The 13,767-nt window shown below is 40.9% G+C and overlaps 1 protein-coding gene across 1 annotated transcript in view; it reads left to right on the forward strand.

The window, feature by feature from the left end:
- Positions 1-2,971: 2,971 nt before the first annotated feature.
- Positions 2,972-13,767, forward strand: part of UBE2O (ubiquitin conjugating enzyme E2 O) — an 87,324-nt gene continuing 76,528 nt past the window's right edge. Inside the window, exon 1 of the mRNA XM_044001306.1 lies at positions 2,972-3,348. Within this exon, the coding sequence (XP_043857241.1) occupies positions 3,001-3,348 (348 nt within the window). The 5' untranslated portion in view covers positions 2,972-3,000. The remainder of the gene's footprint in view (positions 3,349-13,767) is intronic.

The following is a 13,767-nucleotide window of genomic DNA, read 5'->3' on the forward strand; positions in this document are numbered from 1 at the left end:
AACTCTAAAGGACAAGTCAATAGGTAAGCATAGCTCTTGATCACACATAAACCATTAGAAGATAAAGCCTAGGATGTCATTCCTAAGGTAGTTGTATCTGTGTACTAAAAATGTCACATGCTAACATCACTGAGATTTCTTGTTCTAGCCTTAGAGTTCTTAATGTGTTAAAAATCACAAAGTGGTAGGGTTTAGGCTGTGGGTCTCCTTATGGATTGTGAAATATAGTTCTAGACTTCTTGATCCTTGACAAAGCTACGTTTCTTCAAAAGCTCACTTTGGTCATAATGGATCCTGGTAGAGAATCCCATCAGTAACTCAACAAATATTTGTTAAGTGCTTACTACAAACCAGGCACCATAATTATTGCTGGGGATGAAGGCAAAAACATTGCTCCTACCCTCAATGCTTTAGCATCTGTGGATACTTTCTGGTTCTTGGTTGGGTACACTTGTGCATACTTGGTGAAAAGATTAGTCATCATTAAGCTATGGCATGTCTTTTCTTACTCATCTTAAATTTTCACCATCACTTATGCTTGGGGTCCTAGGTATACAGAAGAGATAATAATAGCACCTACTTCACAGGGAAATGAAGAGCAAATGAGATAACATATGTAAAATGCATCACAAATCTTAAAGCACTATATTTTGGTTACTATTATTTTTTTTCTTTTTTTTTTGCTGGGCAATGGGGGGTTAAGTGACTTGCCCAGGGTCACACAGCTAGTAAATATCAAGTGTCTGAGGCCAAATTTGAACTCAGGTCCTCCTGAATCCAGGACCAGTGCTCCATCCACTGCGCCACCTAGCTGCCCCTTATTATTTTTATTATTTGTTTACATGTTGCCTCAAAATTAGTCTGTGTTTTGGAAGGCTGTTTTGTCTTACGTACATGTGGACATGTTGACTTCCTCTTTAGAATATAAGTTTCACAAAAGCAGGGAATGTTTCAATTTTGTTTTTGTACTCACAATACCTAGGTCAGTGTTTGGCACACAATTAGGCACTTAATAAATGCTTGTTGATTAAATGACTGATTCCACTCTAAGGTCCCTTCCAGCTTTAAGTTTACAATTTTATAATAATAATAGGTAGCATTTATGTAGAGCTTTACAGTTTATAAAACTTTATATCTATAGTCAAGGCTATGCTTTTTCCAGTAGTAATGTATAGCTCTGATAGCTGGACTATAAGGAAAGCTGAGCACTGAAAAGCCCAAACTTTCAAATCATGGTGCTAGAGTCCCTTGGACAGAAAGACAATAAAATTAGTCAATATTTAAAGAAATTAATTCAGATTATTCATTGGAAGGACAAATACTGAAGCTGAAGCTGAAATACTTTGACTACATCCTGAGAAGACAGGACTCATTGAAAAAGACCCTAGGGGCAGCTAGGTAGTACAGTGGATAGAGCACCAGCCCTGGATTCAGGAGGATCTGAGTTCAAATCCTGCCTCTGACACTTAACACTTACTAGCTGTGTGACCCTGGGCAAGTAACTTAACCCTCATTGCCCTGGGGTGGGGGCGGGGGAGACCCTAATGTTGGGAAAGATTGAAAACTAAAGAAGAAGGGGATGGCAGAGGATGAGATGGATAGACAGTGTCATGGAAGCAATAAACATGAGTTTAGATTCTGAAAGATAGCGGAGGATAGAAGGGCCTGGTTTGCTCTGGTCCATGGGGTCACGAAGAGTTGACACGACTGAATAATAATAAGTATATACATTATCTCATTTGATTCTCACAACAAACCATATGAGGTAGGTGCTATTACTATTCTCACTTTACAGATGAGGAAACTGAGGCTGAGAGAAATTAAAGGATTTGTCTTAGGGTCACACCACTAGTATCTGTTTTTGTTTATTTTTTGCAGGTCAATGAGGGTTAAGTGACTTGCCCAGGGTCACACAGCTAGCTAAGTGTCTGAGACTGGATTTGAACTCAGGTCCTCCTGAATCCAAAGCCAGTGCTTTATCCACTGTTCCACATAGCTGCCCCTACACCACTAGTATCTGTGGCAGGATTCAAACTCAGATCTTCTAGACTCCAAGTCCAGAACTCTAATAGCTAGCAATTCTAGGATACTTTAGGATCTGCTAATGCACACATACACCTCATATGACACTTGAACCTCACAACAACTGTGAGGTAAGTGCTATTATTATTCTATTTGAACCTCATAACAACCCCACCTATTATTCCTATTTTACACATGAAGAAACTGAGGTTAAGAGAGATTAAGACATTTGCCCCAAGGTTACACAACTAGTAATTGTCTGAGGCTGGATTTATACTCCTGTCTTCCTGACTCCAACTGCAAAACTTTAATAATAATAATAAATAGCAATTCTATAGCACTTTAGGATTTGTAAATATATGTATAGATATACAAGACAACAAACCCTGTGAGGTAAGCTAGTGCTAGTTTATTATTATTCCCATTTTACACATGAGGAAACTGAGGCTGAGATAGGTTAAGCAACCTACCCCAAGGTCATACAGATAGGAAGTGTCTGAGGCTGGATTTGTACTAGAGTCTTCCTGACTCCTACTCCAAAATTCTAACAACAACGATAATAATATAGCTAGCATGTATCCAGCGCTTTCCATATATTAACTGTTTTCTCTGGACCACCTAGTCGCCTTATGAACTTCTCATCTGTCCCACCTCTTTCTGCCCCCTCTGCCCCAAGTCCATTTTCTTCCTTTCCCAAGTCTGAGCCCCGCCCCCTCCCTCATGGATTCTTCCCCCTCTTCCGTGTCCATCTCCTCCGCTACCCCTAGCGAGAGCGGGTCTCGGCTCCTAGCAACCGCATCCTCCGTTCCCAGACAACGGCGGGAGGCACGTATTACGTCATCACGCAGCAGCACCGCCCCCGTAGCCATACGGGATCCCGCCCTCTAGCTCCGCCCCCTCCCCCGCGGTCCTCCCCCCCCTCCCCAGCTTCCCTTAGTCCGGGCTGCCAGCGCCGCCTGAGACTCTTGCTGAGCAGTCATGGCGGATCCCGCAGCCCCCGCGCCCGTCGCTCCGGCCCCGGCGGGTGGGCCGCCGGTGTGTGGCCCTGGCCCCGGCCCCGGCCCAGCAGCCGCTGGCTCGCAGCGCCTTCTCTTCTCTCACGACCTGGTGTCGGGCCGTTACCGCGGCTCGGTGCGCTTCGGGCTAGTGCGTCTCATCCACGGCGAAGACTCGGACTCGGAGGGCGAGGAGGGCCGCGGCAGCTCCGGGGGCTCCGAGTCCGGCGGCCCGGGCAACGAGGAGAGTCGCGCCAGCCCCCTGCGCCGCGGCTACGTGCGCGTCCAGTGGTACCCGGAGGGCGTCAAGCAGCACGTGAAGGAGACCAAGGTGAGTGAGGGCCTGGTGCGGGCAGCTGGGGGAGGGGGCGGGGGAACCGGGGCGCCGGGGCCCCGGGGCCCTCGTGGCGACTGAGCCTCCTAGGGAGTCCCGGGGCGAGACGGGAAGGGGGCGAAGCCCCAGCCCTACCGGATCGGGGACGGGGGCCGCAGCCGCAGTAGACCGGCCGGGGCAGGTGCAACGGGCCCCGCGCCTCGACCCGGTGCTAAGTCATTGCACCAGGGCTTAGGGCGAGCGCCGGGTGCAGAGCTCGGGGCAGGGCTCCCGGGCTCCCGGACTCTCCGGGAGGTGACCCTCCGGGCCTTCTCGCGCCTTATCGGGCCCAGGGGCTGAGGCGCACCTAGTGCTCTTTGCAAGCTTGGGGCGGGGGTTGGGGTGGGGGAATAGGTCGAGCCCTGTTCCTAGGGTGGTGTAACGCTGACCCCCCCAAGGAGCGACACGGACTGCATTGTGCACGGCCCAGAAGCCATCCAGAAAGGAAAGGCCCAGCCTTGTCAGTGTAGGCGTTGAGGAGGCTTGGCTGGGAAGTTCCGTGGGAGAAATAAATATATATATATGTATAAAAATATAAATATACATTATATATTAAATACATATTTCTTTATTTCAAAGGAATTTGGTTTGCCCTTATTTTAGTCTGAGTACCTTTATATAGTTGCTAACTTTGTAAAAGCAAGTCAGATTGTTTGCAGTCCTGAGTAATGGTATGTGTAGTACAGTATTCATATTAACCAAGGCTTGGAGGAGAAACATTGAGAGCTGAAGAGGGGGTGGTGGTGCTCGTTATAGGAGCCGAAGGAATGATGACATTTCAAGATTTGGAAGTGCATTTGAAAAGGCTAAAATGGGAGCTATGGGGGGGGGGAAAGTTGCTCGTGCATGGTTCAGATAGGGAATGAAAATGGATGATGTATGACTTGGAGAGGTAAATCTTAAACATATTTGGACTTCTTGAAAAAAACGCTATAGGAACCAATCTATTGACTACTGCAAATCCACCAATTTGGACTGGGACTTAAAGGGATTTTCTTGCCCCCAGGTTGTAAGCAAACATCACTCTTCCATATGGCTCTCTGCATTGGGGGTGGGGGAAATGGATTAATAAGTGCTGCAGCTTTGGAAAACAAAAGGTTTGGCAGCATATAAACTAGAACCAAACATATTTTGTGAGTTTGTGCCAGTTTCCCAAAGCGTTATCTGTGACATACAAGCACACCCTTGTTTACCGTCTGTCTCCTCCCCCCCCCCCCCTCAATTTCTTTGCTTGGATAAGACCTGAAAGATTTCAGCCATCTGGGTCATTGATACTGGGAGGCCTAAGTTTTAGAGAGTGGGCACATTAGAAGTTAGTCCTCTGCTGGATTGGATTTCTCACATGGGGAGACAAAGGAGACTGAGGAATAGAACATCTTGGCTCATTATGAAGGGGTCTTTGGATGAAGATGTCATTCAGGGAGAGAGGCCCCATCACAGGAAGAGACTGTAATCCATTTTCTAGTGGCAGAAGTGATTGCAGATTCCAGCTGGGTCTTCTACATAAATGCTCACAGACATATATTTAACCTTTTTCTAATCCACACTCCCCCCCTCCCCAATTCCCCCAAATGCAAGTTGAACAATAATAACTTAAAATTGAAATTCGTTTGAAAGTTTGTTTGGAAAATGCTGCTTTTTGTAGTAGGATGCCAGGTTAATAGACACTTATCATTATTATTTATATCCTCAGGAAGTGGATTTTTGTTCATTGCATATGTCTTTAGTGCAAGTGGATTCTGGTCTTTTTCAATGGGCTTTTGAAAAATGTATTTTTTTCCTACCTTCTCTTTTGGTGTGTTATAACTTAAATTTTGACTCCTTACTGCTAGGTTTCACGGCTTTTTGACCCTGAGACTTTATTGTTCCTGATTTTTAGGGTCAAACTCTCTTCTGGGCCCTGTGTGTATTGGCTATTGCCATGTTTATATGCTGTTGTTTGTCTTGGCTTCAGGAGTTTGTTTACGATTCTGGTTTGATTTGCCTTCTCTCTCTCCCTCTCCTTCCCTCTAGTCTAGTGACTTATACTTTGAATTATCTACTAGTTTTGAAGTCATCATAAAAAATTATCTTATGGTTCTTGCATGGACAAATTCTGGCATATAATTCTCAATTAGTTAAAATGTAGTTAGGCTAATTGGTTAACTGTGAATGGTAAATTGAAAAAACAATGTTTTTTTCTTTTTAGCCTATTCTAGTTTGTGTTCTTACCCTTGAGATTAGGGCATATCAAAAGAATGCTTAGAAAGTTGGAGATTGTATCACAGTAGACTAATAGAAATAGTTTTAATGAATTTAGGATTTTTTAACACACTAAATAGGGATCCCATTAAAGATTAATTTTATATTAAATCAACTTTAACTTATTAAAAATGAAATGCATATTCAAATAGCAACTGAAAATTCTTTATTACCTGTGCCTGGCACATAGTAAATGCTGAATAATACTTTCTCTCTCTGTATTTCTATTCCTTCTGATCGCCATGATTGTACAAATATATTTTACACAGATATAAGCAGTATATATATTTGATATTTCAAGTTTTGTGTTTTTCTTTGCATTTCTTCATATTGATCTTTTTTACATTTATTCAAAATTCTTACATTTGTTATTCTTTCTGGCAATGTAAGTACTCCCTTGCATTAATGCATCATAGCTCATTTACCCGTTTCCCAACCCATTGGGCATTTGGGATTTTTCTAGTTTTTTTTTTTTTATTATAGATAGCACAGCTGTAAAGGGAATGGGAATGTGGAGATCGGGAATTTAAAATGGCTACAGGGTCATGCAGAATATCAATGACTCTTTAACTTTTAAAATAATCAGACTTAATGTTTGCCTTCTTAAGTGCTTTAAAGTTCTAATGAATAAATCCACAAAAAGGAGACTGACTGGCAAGTGCCCCTTTTGGCTCAAAACCAATGTGGAAAATTTACCAGCAGTCAGAAGCTTTCACTTGAAATTGCTGAGCCTTTGGTCTAGTCCTAAAGCTAGTCAGATCTAAGTTTCCTTGGGCCTAAAGAAAAGTAGGTTAATTTATTGTCCATTTAGACCTTCTTTTTTCAGTCTCTTGACAGTCCTCTTGTCAGCACAGAATTTATTTATTCCTAAATTTTTGTAACTGGCCATGTATATGAGCTAGAACTTATCTATTTAATTTAAATCAAGAAACATTCTTTAAAAGCCTACTGTAAGACATCGAGCTTGTCTCCACATGCTCATCTCCTTACAATTGGGGAAAACAAAGTGTTTTCCTTTCAGAGGCCTCATGAGTTTATGCCTTGTCCTCCAAAAGATATATGAAGTGTTGCTTGTTTAGTATTTTAAGATCCAACTTTACATTATTTATTCTGATCTAAGAATATCTAAGTAGAGGCTTTACAGATCACTCCCATCTGTACCTGTGCCTTTCTCATCAAGCACAAGCATTCTCTTTTGGTTTAGCTTCAAGAGCCTGTTTGTACAATTTGTCAACAAATCAAATATGTCTTAGAAGTAACTTTCAGAATCACACTGTTTCTATGAGGCATCAGCACCTGTGTGTATCATTGAAACAGCCCTGGTGACACATTCCACAGGGATTGGCATCTAGGTTTATTTTAGGCTCCTAGCTGGACCAGTGTTTCCATAGCCATTTAAAAGCAGCATCATAATAGCACATGAGATTTTGTTTCCTTTGCCCAGGTGCCTGGTCCATTATCGACTCTTCTGAGTGATGTAATAGGAAGGAGTTATGTAAGGTTAACCAAAGATGCCGGACTAAGTGCATCTAATTGCATTATGTTCAGATATGATTACAAGTTTTTTTATAGTCTTTCTGTTCTGCAGTTTTATCCCTTTTCTTTTGGCTTCTCCTTCCTGCTTCTGGGATAGTGCTTATGATGTGACTCTCCTTGGCTTGTGTCTGTCTCAAGAACAACTAACTTTTCACCAGATTAAAGGTTGCATAGTGAGTCTGACTAGGAGTCGAGACTCTTGACTCCTAATGTTGGCTCTTACTCAATTTCCTCATCTGTAAAATGGAGATAATAATAGCACCTACCTCACAGGGTTGTTTTGAGGATCAGATGAAATAATATGTGTAAAGTGCTTTGTAAACCTTAAAGCATGATATAAATGTCAACTCTTACTGTTGTTGTTACTGACTCTGGGCGACCTTGGGAAAGTCTTCACTTCTGATTCATTTCTCCCCACAGAAGAATAAGGGAATCATGCTAATTCTTGTTCATCAAAAAACTATTTAAATCAATATAATTTGGATATCTACCAAGTTAGTGGATGGTCTAGCAGCTTTGATATTAGTAACAGGTTTCCTCATGCTAGACCATATCCTATCCCTACCTCCTTCCAGAAAAATTTTAATGAAGCATTATTTTAGATAGAACATTTGTTGTTTACTGTGTGCTTCTCACTATGCCAAGTGTTTGGGAATACAAAGATAAGGAACCAAGATAGTCCTCTAGAAACTTACATTCTAATGGGGAAATACTATACATGGGGTGGAGCTGGAAAGGTGAGTGAGGAAAGGGATGGACTAAATGGGATATGGTGAAGAGTTCAGCTCAGTCAGATAAAAGCTTGCTATCAGAACCAGAGTCCCCAGGAATGGGACCCAAGGTTCTGGTGCAATTTTACGTCAAGAGTGTGCTGCCTCTGGAAACAAATTGTGTAGAAGAGAGTCTGTTTCAGTGGGATACAGAAATAATTAGCTGATCCAAGTGAGTCTTTTCATCTCTTGTTTCTATATTAAGATCTTTCATTAAGAATTCATGAACTTCAGTCGTCCATTGTATTTAAGGAATTCACTAATGTGAATTTACCATGAACATACATACGTACACAAGGCAGGAAATGAAAATACAAAGTGTTATCTCAATATTTTAAGATTAGTTTAAGTGAATGCACTGCTTATTCTGATCTGAGGATAAATGCCCAAGTAGACTCTACAGATCCTTCCCATCTGTATTTGAGGACTGATGAAACAACAATGATGATGACAACTTGAATTTGTATATAGCACTTTAGGTTTGCAAAGCACTTTATCTGTGCTATCTCTTTTTGATCTTTACACGTGGTGAAATCTAGGTGCTATTATTAACTCTATTTTACAGATAAGAAAATTGAGACTGAGAGAAGGTAAGTGACTTGCTCTATTACACTTTGAGGGGGGGCAATGAAGGTTAAGTGACTTGCCCAGGGTCACACAGCTAGTACATGTCAAGAGTCTGAGGCCAAATTTGAACTCAGGTCCTCCTGAATTAAGGGCCTGTGCTTTATCCACTGTGACACCTACCTGCCCCCAGGTGACTTGCTCCAGAGCTCGCAGCTAGTTCAAACCCAGTTTGAAGTAGAATTTGAACTTAGGTATTTTCTCCAAGTCCAGGACTTTTATCTGTCATCTAGCTGCCTCCCCAGCAGTAACAGTGGCCAGTGAGACTGAGTTCCTGGAGAGCAGGAACCATTGGGTTTTTAGGTTTGTTTTACCTCTCTTTCTGTATCCTTAGCACTTAGCACAGTGCCTGACACTATGAAGGTACTTAATAAATGCTAGTTGAACTGATAAGCCCTGTGGTACATATTTATTGGTTCTTGAACTGAAGTAGCATTGAGATGCTTTAGTGGAATAGGAAGTAGCTACAGGTCCTGTGGGATGAAAGAGACCTAGGAGAATCAGAAGTGGGCTCTAAGAGTAGTATAATGGAAAGTCTACTGGTATAGAAAAATGCATCTATTAATTTGTTCCCTAATTTTCAAATGCATTGTAAGGATACATTTTCTTATAAATATAAAAAATTATGAATATCAGGAATTCAGAAATGCTGCTGTCATTTTCTTGCTTAAGAATACTGAATCATGAAATACGTTAAGAAAGCGTTCATTGAAGAGATCAGAATACCACTTAATTTTTGATCCATTCATTTCAATTTTTGTTTGTATTATTTCTGCTTGTTACAAATTAAAAAAAATTTTGTCTTGCATCATTGTCTTTTTTTTTTTTTTAGTGAGGCAATTGGGGTTAAGTGACTTGCCCAGGGTCACACAGCTAGTAAGTGTTAAGTGTCTGAGGCTGGATTTGAACTCAGGTACTCCTGACTCCAGGGCTGGTGCTCTATCCACTGCGCCATCTAGCTGCCCCCAATTGTCTTTTACCTTATCTTTAATTCTTTCCTTTTTTTAAAAAAAAATATTTTATTTATTTAATTTTTTTTGGCGGGGCAATGGGGGTTAAGTGACTTGCCCAGGGTCACACAGCTAGTACGTGTCTGGGGCCAGATTTGAACTCAGGTACTCCTGAATCCAGGGCCGGTGCTTTATCCACTGTGCCACCTAGCCGGTCCCTCCTTTCTTTTTTTTTTCTTGTTTTTTCTTTTCCTCTTTCATTTGAAAAAAATGCCTCTTAACAGTTCTTTGCAGTCAAGAAACATTTTGTTATGAATATTTTGGTGTCTATGAGGCTGTTTCATTTTTACCTTCCTGAGTGCTATACTTAGCAATGAAATCAAAGAGTATGGGCATTTTAGTCACTTTTGGGGGGCATAATTACAGGTTGCTTTCTGGAATGATCAAACAGATTCACATTTCTACCAACAAGGTATCAGTGTGCCTGTCTTTCCACAGTCCTTCCAGCTTTGACTTTTTACCTTTTGCTATTTTTGCCAGTTAGGGGTTGGAGGGTATAAAGTGAAAACTTTAAGTTGTTTTGATTTGCATTTCTCTTACAGTTATTTGGAGCAGTCTTTCTTATGGTTGTTAATAGTTTGAAATAATTTTCCAGTTAAGATGTCAAAGTGAATACTTGTAGAGAAGCCTACATTTCTCACATAAATCCTAGCAATTATCTGAAGAATTCCCCAGAAAGACCAGTGTTGAAGAAAACCAGGAAAAACAACAAAAGTAGTAAGTTCTGCCATCTAGTTCAGAAATGCATGAAAAGAGCCTTTATAGGCAGGGAGAGAAGCTGTACCAAGGAATCAAGTACAAGCTCAGGGTAAGGAGGAGGCCAACTAAAAAGATGCCGTGACAGGTAAACTCTTGCAAACAGACCCAGTTCTAGCCAGTGTGAGCTTTAGTAATTGGGGGCGTGTAGTCAGTTCCTGTTCCTTCCTACCTTGTCAGAACAGAATTGGAAGGCAGAAGGTCACTACAGGAGATAAGACTCTCAGGCAGGTCAGAGCATTGGGAGCCATAGCAGAGAGAGGGCCAAAGCAGTACTTGAGTCCTAGCACAAGGTAGGGAAAAGTGGGGCATTTTGTGTAGAATGACTTCAGAACAGTGGGATCTCCAACATTCTACTGGGGCCTTTCAGGACCATAGCAGGAGAAAGCAGCAACTACCAACTGGAGATCATATAAGGAGGTGCCAGAGACAGGCTGAGACCACCAGAACCTATGGCGTACCACAAGGAGACTGAAATAGAAGCCAGGGATTAAAGCAGAGGGTAGGACAAGACAGACCCAAATAAGGCCTATGCAATCTATCCAAGTGTGCTAGAGAGGACTGGCCTGGGCAAAAAAATCCCAATTCAAGAACTGAGACTGAAAATCAGAGTAAACAAAAGAAAACACCAAAAAATGATGAAGAAATACTTTGGCTAAAAGAAGCTCAAGACATAAACCCAGAAGAAGAAAGTAGCTCCACAACAACTGCAAGAAGGACTTCAGAGGAAAAAAATTGTTTGGCACCAGGATTACAAGTGGTTGGAAGAAATGAAGCAAGAAATTAAAAAATGAAATGAGAGTTCTGGAGGGATATCTTAGAACAGAAAGAGGAAAACCTCACCAAAGCAGTGGACTCCCTGAAAAAAAGAAATGAATAAACAGAACTTAATGACTTTGTGAGACAACAAGAAATATTAAAACTCAAAAGATAGAATAAATAGAAGAAAATGTAAGCATCGCTACCAAAAAAACCCCCAACAACTAATCTGGAAAACAAGTAAAGCTGACATAATTTAAGGTTTGTTAGACTCCTTGGAAACATGGATACCCCCCTCCCCTTCCCCCTTCCCCCCAAAAAAACCCAACAAAAACCCCAACAGCACAAAACCAAAAACCTTTGGATGCTGTATTTCAAGAAGTCACAAAATAAAATTCATCAGCTCTATTATAAGCAGAGGCAAAGTGAATATTAAAATAATTCACTAATCACCTTCTAAATGTGACAGTTGGAGTGATGCCACCTGCTGGAGAGTTATCGTAGGAAAGCTCTGCCATGAGGAGAAGGTGTCTGAGTTCCTTGGCATCAGGAAGTGACATTTGCTCGTGGGTACTGTCTCTCAAAGCTACCAGCCAATTAGCTTGGAGCTGTGTGTACATGGGGATGGGATGTTCCCAGTTTCACAGGAGGCTTGTGGTATGAAGAAGGGGTGAAGCTTGAGCACTCTCTGTCTCTCACTTCAGTGGGGAGTGCAGCAGGAGAACGCTGGCTCCCTGAGATAGCTGAATCTAGTCCTCTTTCTCTCTCTCTTCACCAAATTCTTACGTTCCTTAATAAATGCTTAGAAGTCTAAACTCTTGCTAAAGCTTCTAATTTATTGGTGACCACTCATTAGATTTTTAGATAGTATAGCTGGAATCTTAGCCACATAAAAGAAACACCAAATTGTAGACACACAGGAATATGTTAGCTAAATCTAAAGCTTCCAGATCAAAGAAAAAAGGAAACATTTAGGATAAAAGAATTCAAGGATGGGGGCAGCTAGGTGGTGCAGTGGATAGAGCACCAGCCCTGGAATCAGGAGTACCTGAGTTCAAATCCGGCCTCAGACACTTAACACTTACTAGCTGTGTGACCCTGGGCAAGTCACTTAACCCCAATTGCCTCACAAAAAACAAACAAACAAAAAAGAATGCAAGGGTAAGGTACTAAATATAGGATCCTCATCCAAGACTTAACAGTAGCTGTTATAAAGGAGAGAAAATTTTGGAATATAATATCCTGAAGGCTATTATAGAGGTTTATAAACAACAACAGCATACTCCCTTATCATGCAAAACTGAGAGAATTGGCCTTTAATGGAATAGAAGGCTAAAAAATAAATAATGGAAAGACTAGGGCTTAGTAGAAACCTTGAAATGCTAACAAAGAAAGCTGGAAAAGAAAATGCATTTAAGCAGTTGGAATGGTCTAAACTATGATGAGGAAGTGCTTACATTCTGGTAGTGGGAGAGTGACATATTCCTTCAGAATCCTAATCTCTTCTATGTCAAGTGACACATAGAACCTAGGTGTGGGTTTCTTTTAGGTTTTTGTTTTTGTTTTTGTTTTTGTTTTTGTTTTTGTTTTTGGTGAGGCAATTGGGGTTCAGTGACTTGCCCAGGGTCACACAGCTAGTAAGTGTTAAGTGTCTGAGGTCGGATTTGAACTCAGGTCCTCCTGAATTGAGGGCCAGCACTTTATCCACTGCGCCACCTAGCTGCCCGGGTTTCTTTTAGGAAAGAAGAAAAAGGGAGGGAAAAGGAAAACATTAGGAAAGACATTAGTAAGAATAGGCAAGAACTTACCTATTTCACTTACATGGTGTTTGTATGGAAAAGGGTATACAAGCATAGAGGTGTGGGTAGAAGTAAGCATCTCTTTACTTCAGTTATCTGAACCAGAAAAAGGAGGGTGACACACAAGTAGCAAATACAGAAGAGCTGTGAGAAGACATCTCCTCTTGTTCCTTTTTGAAGTGGGGGATCATAGGTCTGGGATACTCAGTCAGACTTCTTAGAATTTAGTAAAATTTTTGTTCTTCTATTCTTTGTACTTTATTATTAGGAATGGCTCTCTGGGAATGGGTAGTGTGAAGGATACAGCAGAAGCATAGATGATGTAAAAACAAAAAGATATCAATAAAAATATGCTGGACTTAAAAAAGGAAAACATGAAAAACCACATGGACACAAAAAATTTTGAAAATCAAAGGAGATAAAATTTTTAAAAAAGGAAAAACCACTAAAATCATATGTAAAACTAGGAGTTTCCCACCTCCCAAAATACTCCACCAGTAGACAAAAACGTTTGATAATCTGATTTCCAAAAATGAAAGGAAAATCAAATCGACAATATTAAAGATGATAAAGGAGAATTCTTAATTAAGAGGAAGTAAAAGATATTATTAGAAAGTATTTTGCCTAATTGTATACCAGCAAAATTGATAACTGAAATGTATGAATATGTATCCAAATGTAAAATAGCCAGATTGCCAGAAACAGAAATAGAAAACTTAAATTACTGAGTTTCAGAAAAAATAACTTGAAGAAGCAACAAAGAAATTCCTAAAGTAAAAATGTCCATTTACCAATGAATTCTATTAGACATTCAAAGAAAATTCAGTTCTAATATTAAATTGTTTGCAAAAAATAAGAAAGGGTCCTACCATACTTCTATGA

This window comes from Dromiciops gliroides, chromosome 4, assembly GCF_019393635.1.
Source record: "Dromiciops gliroides isolate mDroGli1 chromosome 4, mDroGli1.pri, whole genome shotgun sequence".
Classification (NCBI taxonomy): Eukaryota; Metazoa; Chordata; class Mammalia; order Microbiotheria; family Microbiotheriidae; genus Dromiciops; species Dromiciops gliroides.